The following is a 20,105-nucleotide window of genomic DNA, read 5'->3' as shown; positions in this document are numbered from 1 at the left end:
TTTTTCCATCTCACCATTTTTCCATCTGCATTTGTCATCTGCATTTTTCCATCCACATTTTATCATCTGCGTTTTTCCATCCATATTTTATCATCCGCATTTTTCCATCCGTATTTTTCCACCTGCTGTCTGCCATCCACCATCCCCAACATCCAGTCCACATTAAGTTTTACATTTACATTCATACATGTCTTGAATACATTGTTTATCTCATGCTTCTTGCACTTTTTAAAGTGAAATAGATTAAAACCTGAATATTCATATTTTTGATTATCCAGACTGTTGATTATTGACTATTTACTCAAGTCCCAACGAGTCTGGATAATCAAGGTTCAACTGTAACAAAACAAACCCATGTTTGATTATTCTAAAACACTCTAAAGTGAACAATTCTCTCTCACATTGGAAAACTTCCAAATGGCTACCCTGTTTGAAATCGCCCTATAATGCATTGCAAACCCTTGAGCATTGAGTACATCATGTATGCCTGTGGACTGTCTCTTCCATTTGATTTAACAATCTGGCAACTTGGCGGCTATTAATTTTTACCACTTAGTTGCAAAATGGCGACATAAGGATTTTTTAATTTCGAGCCTTAGGGTATGCTCATCATCTCGCTTTAAGGGGTACAAATCAAAGATTCTGGTCTCACTAGGGGGCAGATAGGCAATGTTACCTTACTGGCTTCAACTCCAGAACATTACTCTTGAAGCTCCCCAACTGTAGTCTACCAAATCTCATAAAGATCTTGTCTCCACGGCTCCCCTCAAAACTGAAGTGAGGTGCAAGTACAGCATGAAAGATAATGGTCATTTTGTCCTGGTAGCCAGGCCCAAAACCTTCAAAGTCTGTAGATTTTTCATTGTTCATCTTATCTTGTGCCATTTTTTTATTTCCCTTTGAAGCCCCTTTTCCCTTGCTCTTTTGATCTTTGGTGCTTGCTTTTATAGAATTCTTGTTTCTCATTTTCTGCTCTGTCTGGTAGGCATCTTTGTTATTTTCATCAACATTGCCTCCATTTCTTTCTTTCCTAAGAAAGCAAAGGGAAAAAAATTAATTTTAGACCAAACCACAATTATTTGCAATTTCTTTATTTGTTTATTTATCTCAAGGCAAGTGCACAAACAAGATTGTGGCAGAGATTTTTATGTTTTGTTTTGTTGATTTCTTGATTTTCTGGGGAGGGAAATAACCATAAAAAAGTATAGTTTATTTGGACTAATGGTTTTTATCTTTACTCAAGTAGGTTTTATTCAACTAATTCTGACAGTAGAGGTAATTTATTATCCTTAGTTAAATTAGTACTAATATATACAGCAAACCTAATTTCCACTGAGATTTTAAACAACTGTGTACGAATCACTGGTCATGATCATTAATAATTTGATCCCAAACTTTGAGGGCGTATTATTTTGATCTTCACAAACTTTGGGGCATCACGCATATATTCTTTCCTAGCAGAAACAATACTGCATTCAATTATCACTTTGAGGCACAACCTTTTAAGATACAAGTAGAACAACAGTTGACTGAGCTTTGTGCCTGAAGGGATCAACAGATTGTGTATGTTAGAGGACTGGTCAGTAAATTTGAAAATTCATTCCAGGACGAGTGGAGCAAACCCACTTTTTGGCATGCTGCATAGAAATAATTTTTGTGTCAGTGCATTAATTTTGATTATAATTCAGATCTCAGATGTCAACGTTGCAATCACTGGGGTCGCCAATGTGGGTGGATTTTTTTTGACTGGCAACTAACTTTTCACACTTGGTCATACAAGTCAACCCCTAAGAAAACTTCATTCTTTTTTCCCTTAACTTTCATACTCATCAAATGAGTGAAATGAATGTTGAATACCAAACTACATGTATTCTTCTTGTTTTCACATGTGTAGCCTTTCAAACCAAGTCAAGCCCTGGATCTCTTGATATAAGAGGAGTAGAACTCATGTTAGCAGTTAGGATACACTCAGCTTCTCAAATGAATGAAAAGTTCAGAAAGAGGGATTTACTTGCATGAAAATTCTGATCATGGCCTATAATGCACCATGTGATAGTGTGATCAATGCCAATGTTTATCCACTTAAGTTTTCAGACTTTCTTTCCATAACCTACACATAAATTTCCAAGCAATAACTATTTCATGCATGGCATCTGCGCTGAATTTGCAAGAAATATGGCAGGGCTTCAGAAAATAATAATCCAATTGTTGTTCATCTGTAGCAAAAAAACCTTTGAATCGGATTTGAACTGGCAAACCCAAGATCATAGGCAATTACTGCATTCCTGCATTCTACCAACTGAGCTATCATGTTTAACAATGACCCATGAAGGCACTTTTATTACAGGATCGTTAATTACTCAGTTGCAAACAATTGAATCTGGGTGTAGCCCTTCAACTGTGTTGTGGGTTCTGTCTCCCTTCTCCAGCTGTTACATGGTTTCCCCCTCTCTCTGTTACCCTGCAGGTTCCATGAGAGGCAAGCAAGTTAAAACGCAGACCATGCAGACTGCACAAAGCAAGTAGATTGGGCAAACCGAGTTCTGTTTTTTTCTTACACTAGTTTTCGCATTTACTTTTGACTCACAATTTATTGGTTCAAGTTACAAAATAGTGTTCAAATATTTGAATGTTTATTATTTAGCCACAGGCCGCACCAGCTCAGTATGTGATTGTTGATTCAGTAAACGAATTTGTTATAGAGTTTATATGCAAAATCCTAATCTCATTTATTAAGCTATGACGCATTATTGTGTGACGTCATTGCTTTAAGCCCGCATGCTGCATTCCTTTGGATAGTGATTTCTCACTTATTTCATCGTGCTTATGTCCATCACGCTTATGTCCATCGCGCTTATGTTGTGCACAATTTATCCCTCTGTGGATGTGAAATGCACTCTGGGAGTTAGTAAATGAGACAATTAGGTTCAGCAGAGTGCTTTTAATTCTAGCTTTTAAAAGAAGATTTAGGAGTGGATTTTGGTTTATACAGTATCAGATAAATTTGCGTTCACGGGCAAACTCATAATAAGAACATACAGTATTGTGCAAAAGTAACGCAAACAAATTTTGACAAAATTCCTGCCTTTTCAGGACTTTTCAAAGAAATTTCGCTTGAAACGATATTTCCACAAAATTTCCATGCATTTTCATGACACCTATTGTTTTGATCCACGTGATTTTTTAAACGATAATTCGCTTTGCACGATGATTCACTGCAAATTTTCGAACGATAATTCGCTCCTCCCGAAAATTCAATCTATTGTTTATCAATAGGCCAAGAGCATTTTCAAAACACAGTTCGCTGAGTGAAATATATAAATGACCTTCCCAATCATTGCACACGAAAGAAGCCATTAATCTGAAATAGCATCACAGCTTGACGAAATGTTAGCTATGAAACTCACCTGGTTATTTCAGAAGGAATGCTAAATTGTTGACTTGATCCAAAACCCCAAAATACCACGGTTCCGATAAACAAATGCAATTGTACTTAATCACTATGTTATACACTTGCCAAAACACCATTTTCACAGCATGTAGAACCACACAATTTTTCTCGCACCAGACCCCAGTCTCAGAACCAGTTTGCTGCCATAGCGACCGTCTGTGTGTTATTTCTTAGACCAGAAATCATTCGCTCATTCACTGAAGATAGCACCTCGCTGGTCAGTCATCAGGCCTAAAGTTTCAAATTATACGAGAACTCGAATCGAGCTCCTTTAAGATCTCCACCCAGCTGGAGTATTCAGGTCATTGAAGAACGAAGGTTTACTAGTAACCCTCGCTAGTGTCTCTCAAATCATCAAGAAACTACAAATTAGTCAAATTACTGGCTCCATGGTGAATCTACCGCACTCAGGAAGACCAACAAAGTTGTCTGTAGATGCAAAAGCATTTATAGATCAACAGATGCGAAAAAATGATGAGACTAATAGCCAACAGATTCAGAAGAAGCTAGCAAACTGTGGGATTGCCGTGAGTTTGTCCACCGTACGAAGATCTTGCCAACAGCAAGGCTGGACTCTGCAGCGGACCGCTTATTGTCAGCTCATCCGAGATCTCACAATAGTAGAAGGTCACACATCAGTTCTCTAGTTTTTCTGTGATATATGTAATATTCTCGTTATGCCGCAATATTAGAATTTTCATATTAAAAGTAAAAACTCTTAACAAATTTTGGAAACGGATAGTTGTTGCAGTCATCCATATCTGTTTATCCCTGTAAGTTAGAGTCCAAATGATTATTTAGGAGACGAAAACGGAGCAAAATAAATGTGAACTGTTTGAAGACTTAAAGCAACACCCAGTGACCTCAGTCCCAGGTTGTTCGAAAGGTGGATAATGCTATCCACCGGATAAATCACCATCCGATTTATCCAGTGGATAACGCATTATCCAGCCTTCGAACAACTTGGGCCAGGTGCCCGTTTCTCAAAGGTCCCGAAAAGTTTTCACACCCAGAAAGCCATAGCAAAATCTCAAACCCTATGATTACAGTGCAGTTTTATCCGCATATTCTTAATATGAACAGAGGTTCTCTTCATACAAGAAGTTTCAGGCATATACACCTCTCAGTTTTTAGGTACAGATTATCTAAACATAGGGACGCGAGGCGTGCAAGAGTTGTTTTTTTGTGAACTATAAGTCTCGGAGATAGCAGCATTCATGGAACTGTTTACAGTAATGATTTGGTTGATTTGGTTGATTTGACAAGTTTTTTGGTTGCGATGTACAGCAAGAAAGAAACTGGGAGTTTATGATGTACATACAATGTTACATCGGTAATGGTAAGATAACTAAATAGTAAGCCATAAAATGTTTGACTGAAGAAACTACAGTAATCTGACATGTCTCCAGATTAATGTAGACACCATCTTATTTTCTAACAGGCAATTTTATTCGTTCTTTGATACAACCCACACTGTGATTGGTCGGACACTCGCACATGCATAACTCCCTCAATCACCAATCACGTGAAAAACTCCCATGTGAAAAACAAAAGTGTTGAGTTACCATTTGTAACTAAAAATAGCAAACATCTCGTGGGAACAAGTGGTGACGATTCATCAGCTCTAATTGAATTTACCACCTTGTGAAAAACAAGAGTGTCAAATTACCCATTGTAACTAAAAAATAAAAATATCTCATTATATTTGCATGCAATAAGAACAAAGCAATCGTTACCTGCACTTACTATTGTAGACGTTAGAACTGCTTCAAATCTAAATAGTCTCGTCTCCTCTAAAACATGTCCTAAGAACTAGAACCGACGATTCGTGACCTCTAATTGAATTAACTCCTTGTGAAAAACAAAAGTATCAAGTTACCCTTAAAAAATATCTCGTGCCATTTGCCTACTACTAACTCATGAACTGCTTCAAAACTCAAGACTCATCTCGTTCATAACTAGCCACCATTACACTGAAAATTATGCACTCTAAAACAACCCAATGTACGTATGTAACTGTCACACTCCCCTCCAAACGGGACTAAAAATCGCAAACCGGCAACATACATGTCACTCTTTATTGTTCAATTACCAAAGTCCTTGTGTTTATACATACGTTGTGTTTCTCACGTACCATTTACCTTTACAACAAGAAATTTGATTGGCTGTTCATAGTAGATCCAATCTGATTGGTGTGACATACATACATCTCTCACTCACTCACTCACTCACTCACTCGCCCATTGACCCGTCCATAATATACCCGACGCGCCGACTAAGAGGTATTTTTTTTACAAAAAAATAACTCAAAAATGGCTTTGCAGGCCCGAAAAGTTTTCAGGGCTTTCAAGAATTTTAATAAACAACCACAAGGGGATTGCAGGGCTCATAATTGCGACTCACTGGTCGCCAATGCGACCAAAAATTGAGCACTGGCGACTAAATTTTCAGAACTGGTCGCCAGCTGGCGATTCGCGTTTTGTCTGATAACTAAAGAAAACCACGGCACAACTTTTGTTTTTAAATCTTTATATTAGGAAATCAATCGGATATGGTAGCTAGTATGCAACTCACCTTTCCGTCCCCAGTAAAATAATGTTTGAATATTACAAGATAATCAAAAAAATTCAATGTATTTCGACATGTCGATACTGCGTTCATGGCGCACCATATTGTTTCAGCGGCTTCTTCCGAAACTGGGATCGCAGGCGCACTTCAACACCATGTGCTTTTCATTTGCCACGAAAATGATGGCAGATACCAATCAGTTGAAGGAATTATGTGAGTTTTTATGTGCAGGGAATGAAGATTCAGCCAAAAGGTTAATCCAAACTTTGAATCCTTCATCAGTTGTTGATGTAGGGAAAGTGGATTTCACCAAACTGTCGACAGCGAAAGGCGTCAAGGAAAGCAAGTCGAAAATAAAGAACGGCATTTCAAAGAAGTAGCAAAGGGAAAATACGCAAGGACCCGTGTTTGTCTCACAAGGAAAACCACGGACTCAAAACATCTTTGCTTCGCTTCATTTAAAATGACTATGGTGTTATTCGTGTTGTTTCTAATTGTTTTCGCTCTTCAATTGTGACTTTTCTTGCATGCAAAGTAACGTACAAAATCGTGTTCTTGTGTAAGTTATATAAAATAAGTTGGCGACCAAAATTTACGATCTGGCGACCGTTTTTTCCGCTAGTCGCCAGCTGGCTCCTAAACGAAAAAGTTAATTTTGAGCCCTGGATTGGGATGGAAATAAACAACAGCCCAATGGATTCGCAAGCGTGCACGAGTGTTCAGATTGAAAAACCCTCATGAATTGTTTGCGACTATTTACTTAAGCAGCATAAGTACACAGAACTGGAGATGTTTTTGTTTTGTTTGTGGAATGAACTGAGCTCATTGTCTTCACAATGCGGTTCAGTGTATTCTAATTCTCTGCGTATGAAACTGGGCCCAAGCTGAACTTGAGCAAGCGAAGTAAGATTTTAGTAACGTATTTGTCATAGATAAAATGTTATCCCCTTAATCAGTGATGATGACTGCAAACTGGCAGGTATTTACAAACAGTTCATCTGCACATATTTACAAATTTATCGCTTGTAAGTTACACAACTGTTTGTTCGTATCAGTCGCTAAAAGAAAATTGCACGAACGCTGCCTAACTGTCATTCAATACGTTGCAAAATTTTGTGCACTGCCTGGCAAATTATCGTTTGTGCTCATGAATTTTCGTTAGCTTAACAAAACTTCGAAGAAAAATTGCCCTTTGTTCAAGCGAATTATCGCTCGATACGCCATGAAATTTCACTTGAATTTTTGTGTGAACTTTCGTCGAAAAGTCACGGGAACAAAGAACGAAACATGCGCATTTCGCTTGCGTTATTTTTGCACAATACTGTATCCTCCATACATACAAGTTTAGATAGACAAGTAAGTCGCACAGGCAATAGGTGAAGGCTTTGCAGCTTTCCTTTGCTGTTTGTACATGTAGGATCAGCAGAGTGCTTTTAATTGATATGACAAGTGTACAGTTATAGCAAATTTACAGTAGTGCTAATGAAGTCAGGGTACGATTCATTCGCAGTTTTCAGTTTTTATGAAGTTTTGGAAATGTGTTGTTTTATATTTTCTGTCAACAAAAGAGCAGTTGTGATTAAACAATCGATAATCGTTTTGTCAGGGTGAAGACAATATAAATGTTCATTGACGACAAGTATACAGTAAAAACAACAAATTAATTTTGGGTGAGCTAATTAGCGTTGCCAAATATTTTTAAAGATCATAAGGTGTTGATTTCAGAGAGAGAAACTTGTACTTTGTGGCTTTCCTTTGCTATTTGTAGGATCAACGGAGTGCTTTTAATTTCAGCTTTTAAATGAAGATTTAGGAGTCGATTTTGGTTTATACAGTGTCGGATTAATTTGAGTTCACAGGCAAACTCATAATAACATATCTTCCATACATAAAATTTTAGATAGACAAGCGGGTCGCACACGCAATATGACAAGTATGTGGTTGAAACAACAAGTTCATTTCCGGTGAGGTAATTAGCTTTGCCAAATATCTTTAAAGATAATAGGGTGTTGATTTCAGAAAGAGGAACTTTTCCTTTGCTGCTTTCCTTTGCTGTTTGTAGCCACCCAACCCCCTCTCTGAAAATAACAAAAAGAAGCCCAGTCTAAATAGGGTTAAGCCATTAAGATATATTGGTTCACCTCCCCTCCCTAAAAAAAAAAAAAACAGGTCCGCAATGTGAACTTGTGTGGGATTTCAGTCAAATAAGAGTTGATGTGCTATGGATAAATCAGAGAAATTGTAGCTTTACAGTGAATAGTTATACATTTTGTTGTTTTGTAGTGATGAATGTCAAGTAAAGATACCGTAGAGTCCTGCTTATAAGATCCCAAGCTGCAGACAAAAAAACGGTTACGTGAGAAATATGTTTGGACTTTAGTTTCCGGGAAATTCACTCCCTTAGGGCTCAGTTACACGGATCTCTTTACCGTGGTAAATGACCACGAAACTGCATTTAGTGAGTATGACCAATATTTCCAGAGGTAAATTTCCCGTGGTTAATGCCCATGGATACATCAAAAATATCGCATGCAGCGCCCTTGACATTTAATGTAGTAAGTTGCATTGGTGTTTTGATGTCCAAGGTATTACGAGCAAATCACGTTTCTCTGTTTGTCATTAATATGTAACCGAAAAGGAAAAGAAAAATGGCTTTCCTCCGTGTGCCATTTTTGTTAATTGGCAAAATCCCATGTAACCGTTGTTTCACAATGTATACTAAAACCCAGCAAAAAAAAAAAAAAAAGCAAACAAAAACAAAAACAAACGTCAGCAGACATACACATAGCCCCAAGTTATTACGGGGGGGGGGGGGAGGTCATTGAAAGAGTCATTAAAGTAAACACATTTTGCAAGTTAGGCTTGTTTTTCGCAGCAGAAGTGAAAACAAATGGCATCATTGAAAAGCAAGTGCACACGCAAAGGTTTAGTTTTTGGTTGTGATTCTGGACCGTGCAATCAACACTAACGTGGCCTGTTTCATCGGGATGCCAGATGACGTGCTACATAACTGGGACAATTAATGTTCACGAAGACAACTTTTGAATCGCGTTGGCTTGGGGATGTTTACTGTGGGAACAGCTTTATTTCATGGGCTACATTTGTCCTGGGATGTGTTGATTAGTTCCAGTGGAGACAAATAGTTCAATTAACCTCAGCTCTTACACAGACGCTCCCCACCTTAATGTACATGGAACGGCATCAGAAATGTTGTCTACTTTTATTCCTCAGCGGAAATATTAGAATCGGTCGATGGTTGCACGGAGTTTGTTTACGATAAATCAGCTCCGATTGCAAATGTCACCTAATATTCATGCTTCCAGCTGAGAAAACTGAACGTAAGTAATACTTCAAGAAATTAACTTTTGTGCTTAAGCATGACTAGAAAATGTTTAGCGTGAAGTTTGAAGGCAAATGCAAATATTTAGTCCTTTTAAATTTGTGAGTCTAAAGAAACTGCACCGTCACACAACGTATCAAGAAATCATGGTTTATCAGTCGAGAGGACCTCAACTTGCTAACCATATATACACAGGAAAACACTGGGCTTTGTTATTATTTTATATCTGTCCGTAAAACTTTGGTTGTTGATACAAAAATGCTGATTTTAGCAACAGATGGGAGTTGAAAGTAATGAAGTCAATCATGCATAAATTTTCTTCCGACAGTTGCAGACTGCACGGCGCGACACGCACAATGTTTACTAGAACATATGACTAAAATTTCATTTCTGCAGAAATTGTCAGGATTTTCATCCAATCGAAGGAATTTCAATGTGACATAATTTAAATATGTAATTGCAGAAAGTTCTGTTCGAGAACTGGAACTTCGTATGATTGTTGTATAATTGACTGATTGTTCCTTATTCATCCAAGAATTTTGTGCATATACAGAAAGCGAATGTTTACCCACCTTATAATAAATGGCATGTGAACAATAAATATGGCAGCGAGTGTCTGAAAAAGACTAAGACCTAAGGCCTAACACTCCTTCCGAATCTCAAAAACAAGTCAAAATTCACCAAAAAACAACACCCGCTAAGAGAAATCACACTAATGGCCACTGCACAAAAACACTCAACCTTTTGCCAGTGGAACCCAGTCTACACGCCAAGTAAAAAACACGTGACAAACGCTTTGCTCTCCTGGACAAATAAATAAATATTGCTGGCGTTGACAAAGTGTGGGAAATCCCACACAAAAAAGAAAGACTGACTATTATTTTACAAAGCTTTAAAGATAATGCAGATCCCCCAAGAGAAATAATTGCCCTAGGGCTTGACCAAGAAGCATTCTTTAGTATTGTAATAAGCAATGGTTTAGATAAAAAACAGAATCAGGTTGAAGTCAGAATAATTAACAATTGAAGGGTTTCATGCAAAAAGGGCGTATATCGCTTTTTGGGCCGATTTTCATTTTTTCAGGATCGCATTAATATTTGGTAGACTGACTTGTTTTGACATGAAAAGCATCGCTCCGTAACTGTTTTTGTTGATTTGCGTTTCATTTTCGAAAAATAACGAATGCAAAAAGGTCAGTTTTCCAAGGGCATCTTTAGGAGATCTTTTGTTGCACGAAACCTTTTGTTTCGCTAAATGATGAAGTCACCGAAGCGTGGCATTTGCTGCTAGTTGTTCAAACCAATACAAGTTTTATCGTTCATATAATTACGCTAATCTCTTACTGTTGCTTCGTTAGCACAAGCAAATAAGGTGGTCAATTTTTTTTCCCAGTCTATTTCTCCACTTCTTTCAAAAATGCTGTCGTGCTCACGAAGCTGCCAAAGGTAGCCGTTTAAGTTTGCGTGGCATCAAAATCCACCTTCAAAGGATTCACTCCAAAGGATGCTGCTTGAAAAACTGATTTTTTTTGCATACATTATTTCTCGAAGACGAAGCACAAAAATAAACAGAAACAATTACGCAACACTGATTTCATGTCAAAACAAGTCAGTCTGCCAAAAATTAGCTCAATCCTGCAAAAAATAAAAATCAGCCCAAAAAGCCATATATGCCCTTTTTGTATGAAAGCCTTCAATTATTCGCCGAAGGCAAAGTGAACATTGGCGACTGTTCATCAAGTCAAAAGTCAAGGTGAATATTCGCCAATGTTCACTTCGCCTTTGGTGAATAATTGCATTAGTATAATTTTCAGAGCTGAACAAAGAGGACTACAGAATAGCGGACTAACACATAAAAACACAGACCCAATTGTTTGTTTGCATACTGATATGCAGCCATAGTTTTAATAAAAAGCTTACATGTACATCGATTGTGAATCAATTTACTCCAGTTCAGCGGTAAAACAAACAAGCGAAACACTATGAAAAATACATTCATCCAATACCTTTGTTTTATCGTTGTTGACTTCATTCATTGCTGTCATTGTCGTCTAAAATGAGTGGCTTTAGATTGAAGAAAAATATATTTTGGTCAATCGATCTGACTTGCTAGTGATCAACGTAACCACTGCCTAGCATTCATTTTGAAAATTCTCCATCCTTTCAAATATTCTGGACTTGGAGTGATGTCTTCCGAATAAATGAAAAATTAATTCAGCAACTGTCCACCATGTTTACTTGCTGAGATGGCAAAGGTGGCAAGCTTAGTAACCAGGCCTTGAAATGTGGCATATAAGGAATTGCTCAACCAATCAGATTGCTGGAAACTCTTTGTTCAACTCCGAAATAATACTAAAAACTGTATAAAGGAAATGAAAGTACCCATTAACAGGATCTCCTCAATCATGAGGTTAGTGACTTGACCTCATTATCTAACTGAACAAGAAAAGTAAGTTTTAGATAACTTACCGAATTGCTTCTCGCTGTTCAGCTTCCCTCCTTTTTTTCTGGTCCTGTCTCTTCTCCCTCTGCCTCTTGGAAGCACTTTTTTGTTTTTTTCTCTTGATCTTATCTTTTGGCTGATTTACTTCATCTTCCTTCAATATATTAAACAATATCCACCAGTCAATTCAAGCAGTGCCCAGACTGACCCTCTCCCCCAGTCAAGTATTTTCTTGTTTCCTGATCCCAAGGGTGGGGCATTTGAAATCCAGGGACCACGCATTTAATTATTTTTGGGACAATGCCAGGGGCATTTGACACCCTTGCAGTACTGGTTTTACATGGGCTGAAGAAGAACACAAAAATGATGTTGTTCCCATATCTATTTCATCATGATCAGCTTTTGATCAAATCTGGATCAACAACATTAACAACAACTGGAACTTTTGACTCACATGTGATCAGGCTGCATGTACCTTGAAACATTGAGGGTCTTGGGGAAACAAAACTCACTGTTTCTCTTGGGGCCATGCAGTCATTAAGAGGAAAATGATCATCATTATGAGAAAGCCAAATGTCCAGCTTCTGGCAAGACCTGTATGTCTTAAGTGTGCATGGTAAACAGGGGCATTTTCCTGTGAAGCACATACCAGGAGAAGAAGTATATATGCCCCAAGTGATTCAGGCAATGAAGTACATCAAACAAATATAAGCACTTAACACAAGAATATGAAGAGGGAGGCAGCAAGTCCACTGAAGCAAATTGCAGTGCAATGCCTTTACTGAAAAAGGCTCGGGAAATGTTAGAGGACTTGTAGGAATAATTTCTAATACCATCCCAAATACAAAAAAAAATCCCCATCACACAGGTTCAGAGAATAACTGCAATACCACATTTCAAGATGAAAATTACCGAAATACCGCAAAAATAATTGTCCTATACCGCAATTCCAAAAACATCAATGTATACCTGTAAACTTTTTTTCAGTAAAATGCGTGAGATTTTTCGTCTCCACAGAACCTGAATTTCCGAAGATTGCCGAAGATCTGCAAAGACTTCCGAAGATCGCCGAAGATTTCCGATGACTTCCGATGATTGCCGAAGATTTCCCAATGACTTCCAAGACATGTCATGTCACACAATCTAAACATAAGTTTGTATCGCGAACTCAATACACATAACGGAGTAAGCTTGAAGACGCTTTTTTGCTGGACTCACCAACTGTTTTTCGCCGAAAAAAAAAAACTGAATTTCTTTAATCAGCTTTTAAGCAATTACACTTGCTATTGTCAGTTAGGCATGAGAAATTGGTCTGAATGTGTGAGATCACAATGTTAGATCCATAGGCGTGAGACTCACGCATAATGGGTGAGAGTTGGCAGGTATATCAATGTCCCCTTTGACACCCTAGTCACCACAGCAAGCTTGGCAATCACTTTTTGAAAGACTTAACCTAGTGGCTTTTGTTTCTACAGGATTTGAATGGCATGAGCATGTTCTATGATAAACAATGAGTTACCAGTTCATGTTTACACTTGTACACCAATGTCTGCACAAGGTCATTCGGCACCATGTTTGGGGACTTTTGGCTTTGTGACACATTTGACAATGTTGGCATTCAGAGTCGCCACTCCATTACCTTCAAAGAACTCTTTATTTCTTTTATTGCTATTGCCTTAGCAACCACTGTGAGGACTACGGCTTTTTTAGTGTCACACAAGATCACTGTGAAGCTGTAGTTCACATACTCACATCCAGTAGTACCAATTGTTTAACATCTTGTGACACTAATATTTACCTTTTTATATCTGTTGCAAGTTTAACATTGTACTTATATAAGGCAGTGCAATTTCCCAGCATTGAAATGCCCCATCTGATGTTTTATCTCGCTTGCAAGTTGTGCAGTTCTGAGACCTGAGCTTTGCTAATCTGCGATATGAGCCTGACAACGACACCCACAGGTGAGGAATATCTCACGTTAACTGTTAAGACATCCAAGACGGATAAACAGTGTTGTGGGGCTGTTCTCTACACTGGTCATGCCAAACATGTCGTCTGTGCTGTATATGCAGTGAAGCCAAAATTGGCACCTCCAAAAGACACAACCAGATTATCAGCCCAGTGACCCTCACTTTCATCTCTCTTTGGGATCTCCTCTAACCTGCCAATGCCTAATGAACTTTGTTTCTCCTCCACTCTGGCTTACTGGCTAAGACCCCCCCCCCCCCCCCCCCAACACAGTGGTCACAACTTACACATTGGAGGGGCCACATCCGTTTCTGTTGTGGGCCTTAAGTGCTAGGTAATCAACTTGCTTGGACAATGGTCTTCGGATTGTTATAAATGCTATATTCGCTTACTCCTGAGCCTCTTTCTCAGGGTACCATGCCAAATTACCCACATAGGACTCACATCCTATCAATATGCAAACTCTTATATTCCCCCTTTCTTAAATATTTCTGGACCACCATCTTTGGGAAGTTGTATTGTGTCCCAGTACAATATAATAAACTGCTCAGTAAAGGCCCAACATGAGTGTTCTCTCTTCATTAATTAATGACACAAGAAGTGGAATTAATATTAATTGAATTTAATGGGGAGTGGCAAGGTTTGCTAGGATCAGGTTTTCCAGTTGAACTTTTGTCATCTTTGCTTGCTCACCATGCATTACAGCCAAATCATGTACCCTACACTCCCTTCCCAAGCAGCTGCATTGTGTCCCTATACAATATACAGAGTATATTAGACTTCTTAGTAAAGGCCAAACATGAGTATTCCTCACTTCATTTATATTTAATTTAGTAATGAGACGTTAAGGTGGCTCCCTAGAGTATTTACAAACACCCTCCCTATAGAGCGCAAGTTAGAAAAGGAAACTTAGTTAATTTCTCTTAAAGTTTTCCCTGTAGAGATATACCAGTATGGGTACTGTTAAAATAAGGCTTATGTTTTGGTTGTCAATTTTTGGATTAAGGCCATTATCACGGCAACATCTCATCTAATGACTGGCAGATATATTCCTCATTTTGACCTAAACTCCTTAATATCTCTACTTTCCTTCGATGAAATTTTTTCATACTTTGCCACATCGTGGAAATGATATTGCCTGACATTTTGAATTAGTGAATTGGTCAAGGTTGTTCAGATGGGTTTTCCAATATTCTTCAAAATATATTAGATTAGCTCTGACAGATTTTAACAAAAATAGGGTATTTTATAGGAATTGTATGTGGTTAGAACTGAGCCGAATTTTTAAAAAAATTCACAGAAGGAAACGCGAGAAAATTAGCATTTATTTGGTCACACTGACATCACAAAAATCAGAAAAACACGATTGGTGTCACGCACGGTTATTTATTTAGGCGCACTCTCGTGTGATGTCATGTATCGCGTGCGAAAAAGCAAGAGTAAATTAGAGCTCTTTTACAGGTTATTTATATAGCTTTTTTGTCATATTTTTTTGGCCCTAGGCTTAAACACATGTTTGAATGGAATGTGCTCTGAAAATGAGTCTCGCATAACATTCTCATGTATACTTCCTGGAGTATGACTTTTGTTAAAACTTTGAATAAATTTCACACATCTCATAACTGAAGACAATGCAGCAAAAGGGACAACGAAAAGAGACAATGCACGTCTTGAGTTTTTCAGTCATATTATTCTAAAAAACATCTAACAAAATTACATTTGTCAGTTCGGTCTCTGATTCAACAAGCATCGACTATGCTTTACTGTACCTTCTGCAGCTTTACATATGTGTAATTATCTGTAATTGTTTAGATTTAGGTACATGGTAATACTGTTGCAGACATGCTGTACAGCTTTAACTGTTGCTGTTCTAGAAATGATTCAGATTCAGAATGAAACTGTTCGACTTGATCACGTTTTATTTCCAGTGGTTTCATTGGTTCCAGTTGTCAGGGTCACCATCATTGTTCATTTGTTCATTACACCCATTCAACTTATCTGTGAGTCTCATTTCATGAATTTCAGAGTTGTTGATAAATCAGGAGAGCTTATTGAGATTATTTGCAGTGCAAGGGCATTTTTAATAACAAAAAAAAAACAGAGAAAAGATCAAGAACCACATGCACTGAAAGAAGAGTTAATTCAGCAATCCACTCCCATACCCAGAGTCTTGATTGTCTAACATGTAATTTCTTTGGTGTAAAAAACAGTCACCAAATTTGAATTTAGTCCTCATTAACTTTTTAAGTTCATAGGGTGAGAAAAAAAACACAGTAGCAGCTAGTTAGAGTCCTCAACAAAAAATGCATTTAAGAAAATCTTTTATTCATCCTATAACTTGATGTGCGGGACCCTTGTTAAAGCAGTAGGATTAAAGTGGAAGATCAAAAATACCTCTGAACCAGAGCCACTACTGCTATCACTGTTGCCCATGTCATCCTCAGTGGATTGCCTCATTGCAGTGCTGCCTGCAGACTTGTTTGACTTGCTGTCTGCCTCCCCATTTTCTCCTCTGACTCCACCCTCTTCTTCTTGATTTTGCTGCGCATTGGCATTTGGGCTAGATGAACTGGGTGCTCTAAGCAACTTCTCTGACTCACAAGTTCTGCCAACTTCAGGCGTAGCAGATTCCGTGGCTATATGTACATTTGTGCATGTCAAAAGGAAGGGTTCTTGTTAATTTGAGATCAGTAAATTATTCATGCAGTAAACATACAGTAAATTTGCAAAAGTATTTGGCCCTATAATGAGCCCTGTCACAAGAAGAAGACTTGTTATGATAAATATATAAGTTTGCAACAATATTTATCTTGTTCATGCTCCATATAGTGTGAAAATTTTCTTGGTAGCTAGATCAGCTACCCAAAAGTAGGCCTCAACCCTCCAAAGGTAAGAAAGGAAAGTTAGCCTGCTGAATCCAAAAGTAACCACTAGTAACAAGGGCCATTACTTTTACAACTTTGTAATACTATGCTTGAGCCTTGTACATAAAGAACATTGACAATCTCTCATAACAACATTCTGTTAAAGACCACTTAAGGCATCCTGAATATTACATAAATTGATAAACCAGGTTAATTACAAGACTATTGAAGAACAAATAATACAGCACATGTATTTGACAGCCACCAAGGGACAATTCTGTCCTTCATATACAATAGGATCTACCTGTAAGCTGATACCCAGTGTTGGATGCCTGCTTAATAGACATTGGCTCTGATTCCCTGGAGTCACTTAAGGGGTGTTCAGTAGCTGGTACTAATCCCGATGTTGTGTCAGGAAGTGTCTTCTGCTGCCCTTCAGGTAGCTCCTTTGATAGTTGTAGGTTCTGCAAAGCAGTTGCAGTCACATCATCAACTCCACCAGGGACAGAATCAACTTCATTTCCAACAGACTTCCGTTTTGCAGGTTTCCCTTCTTGTTCACCTTCATCCTTTCTTTTCCTTTGTACTCCATCTGTTGAAAGTAAAGTGGTAACCACACCAGTTAACAGGTCCATAATCATAAAAATTAATGAAAGACAGATGAGACATTCCAGGTACTCTATAAACACAATTAATTATTACAATTAATTGATGATCAGAAAAAAATTATAATCAAATGTATTTAGCACTGTATTCTTCTCTTCCAAAGAAAATCCAAGGCCATATATCATGGAAATCTGGAAACTTTACGGACGGCCAGAAACTATCAGTCAAAAATATATTCCATCTTGTCAGGACCCCACCAATAATGTAAGCTTCTCCCATGATCTAGTGGCCTCCCCCAATCCTGCTAGGAATCCCAGTTTTCAATGGAACTCTCCTGGACAAAATAATGTGTTCAACTCAGGCTAAACTTCTCTGTGATTCTGACTATGATAAGGTTTTACACTTAGTGCATAGTATGTTAAAGGATATATTCACTATGCTCTATATGAAGACAATCCTAAGGAATTATGTGAAATTATGTGAAATTCCCTCTATGATGGGGATATGGATATTTTCTGGAACAACACATTTCACTTTCCTGAGATAATTATTAATACAAGATGGTAAATCTAAGATGGCACATGTTATGATGTCAAAACTAACAAAAGTTGTGTTGTACAGCAAACTGAGGGCTATCAAAACAATCCTTCCACCCCCTTTGTAACACAGACAGACATTGATTTACTTGATATCTCGAGCTTAACCTTTCTGTAAAGTATGCACTTTCAAAAACATTGTTTATTTTTATTTATTTGTTTATTTATTTATTTATTTATTTATTTATTTATTTTTTAACATTTAGGCAGATTTTGCCCGCCTATACTTCCTTATCTGCTACAATTATCAGAATAATGCACCAGTCAGTGCAGGTTCCTGCTTCCTTCCCCCGGGGACCCCTTTCCCCAGGCCCCAGATTAGCGGTGCAATTAATAAGTCACTTATACTTCGAAATAAAATGACTGGTGCATAAATCCCTTTACCTGTAGGAAACAAAAGGAGATAATTATTACCGAAGAATAAGATTAATATATTGAAGACGATCAAAACTATAATACCGCTATGAAGCCACCGGCAACCAAACAAACTCCCGTACATTTGGTAGGGATGGATGACGTCGTTGTTCAGAAACCGAAAGTGAATCAGTCCTTCGACAGAAACAATTTAACTCTTTTTTCTCGAAACTATTTTAGTTCAACAACAACTGGTCCAACTGGTATCAACTTTATATTCACCAGTCTTACCAAGTGAAACGCCTGTGTCTTCCTGAAAGTCAGATTCTTCTACATTCGTTGCGGGTGCCTTGCTGTTGTCGTCAACTGACGGTGAACATGGTGAACTCGGTTCTTCTTTTGCCTTCAATATTTTGCAGCCACATTTAAAGCAGAAATCGTGGTCTTCTCCGAGAAAAGTGTTTCCACACTCTGGACACTTCATTTTCGGTGTCTCAGGACGATGTTTGAGAAACTAATAAAGCCGAATACAGAGACTGTTCACAGCCCTGCACTGACCCGCTCTTCATCTTCAGCGAGCTTTACCGCATTTCCGTGCGTATTCTCCGAAAGGCGGAAGTGATTCCTGGAAACGAAATCGCCTGGGGATTCTGTCGTCAAAGGGAGGTGGTAAGGGTGGGGTGGGAGGGGAGGGTTAGTGTTTTTTGGTTCTAAAACAGGACGTAACACATCGATAATTCCGATACTCGATCAAAATCGATAAACATCGATAATAATCAATCGATTAATATCGGAAATCGATCAAAATCGATGGCCCAGTTCTTTGTGATTATCGATTTTGATCGATTATATCGGGGACTGAGGAAAAGCAACTTTCAAAATCAATCCTGACGTGTGACGCTGAAAGAATTGCAGTCACTTCCCCTCCCAGTTGTTTCGCTAACGGTTAGTGAGATCAGTTCGCTAACGTTGATTTTAGAACAAAGAATATAACACCATCACTCCGCGAAGAAATATACGTTTGCAAACTAACTTAACACGTTCGGTAGCCCAGCGGTTAGCGACACATTCACGCCTGCAGTATAATCTGGCATAATGCATCTGAGCCTGTGCAACAAAGCAGGCAAAACACAAGCACAAAAAGAAAAATAACAAGTTTTGAAGCAGCCCAATAGAATCAAGGTACCTGTATGAAGAAAAAAAAATGAAATTTAAATGACGCAGGTAGACCCCCTCCCCCAGTATCCTCTCCTTTTCATATGGCGCCTCGCTCGCGCTCGAGTTGTACAGTATTTTTCATTCGAATGCAAACTGTTTTGGCTGCTCCACGCCATAGTATAACAGTATAAGTAACCTCGGCTATGAAACTGATAAAGGTGCACTAGCCCGGTTGACGAACGACTACATTTTCGTAACGACTACATTTTCGTAACGTAATGAATGGATCGGTTTTTAATGAAAATTATATTTTTGTCGAGAATCATGGCTTACGCCTGCTTACGAAATGTGTTTCCTAAGCTAGGGTTTTACGCTTGAGGTCACCAATGTAAGGTGAGAAGCGACGGTTTAACAAGCTACGCCTGTAATAAGTCAGTGCCCCCTTTTCGTGACTCGTATACAGTATTCCTAATGCCTTGATATCACTCTCAACACTACTGTTTCGATCAAATTGGCTTCCTGAGTATATTATTAGCGGGTGTTTTGTCGCGGTATCCCGACAGTTTCTCAAAATCGATAGAAATCTATACCCGATACTTAAACTACTGTGATTATCGATTTCGATCGATTAATTTGCTTAGTCCGTTGATTATTATCGATTGAAATCGAGTAATATCGATTTATCAATTAGGTTTCCAATGATCGATTTCGATCGATGCGTTACGTCCCGTCTAAAGAAAAGTCACGTCGACGAGTTT

The 20,105-nt window shown here is 38.2% G+C and overlaps 1 protein-coding gene across 1 annotated transcript in view; it reads right to left on the bottom strand.

Moving 5' to 3' along the window:
* The window catches only part of LOC145493523 (E3 ubiquitin-protein ligase rnf213-alpha-like), a 100,725-nt gene extending 81,913 nt beyond the window's left edge, over positions 1-18,812 (bottom strand). Inside the window, exons 1-5 of the mRNA XM_081473012.1 lie at positions 18,481-18,812; positions 16,938-17,225; positions 16,164-16,405; positions 11,828-11,955; positions 677-1,030 (exon numbers count right to left, since the gene is read on the bottom strand). Of these exons, the coding sequence (XP_081329138.1) occupies positions 677-1,030; positions 11,828-11,955; positions 16,164-16,405; positions 16,938-17,225; positions 18,481-18,673 (1,205 nt within the window). The 5' untranslated portion in view covers positions 18,674-18,812. The remainder of the gene's footprint in view (positions 1-676; positions 1,031-11,827; positions 11,956-16,163; positions 16,406-16,937; positions 17,226-18,480) is intronic.
* Between the last annotated feature and the right edge of the window lie 1,293 nt (positions 18,813-20,105).

This window comes from Orbicella franksi, chromosome 1, assembly GCF_964199315.1.
Source record: "Orbicella franksi chromosome 1, jaOrbFran1.1, whole genome shotgun sequence".
NCBI lineage: Eukaryota > Metazoa > Cnidaria > Anthozoa > Scleractinia > Merulinidae > Orbicella > Orbicella franksi.
This window is presented reverse-complemented; position numbering and strand designations above follow the sequence as displayed.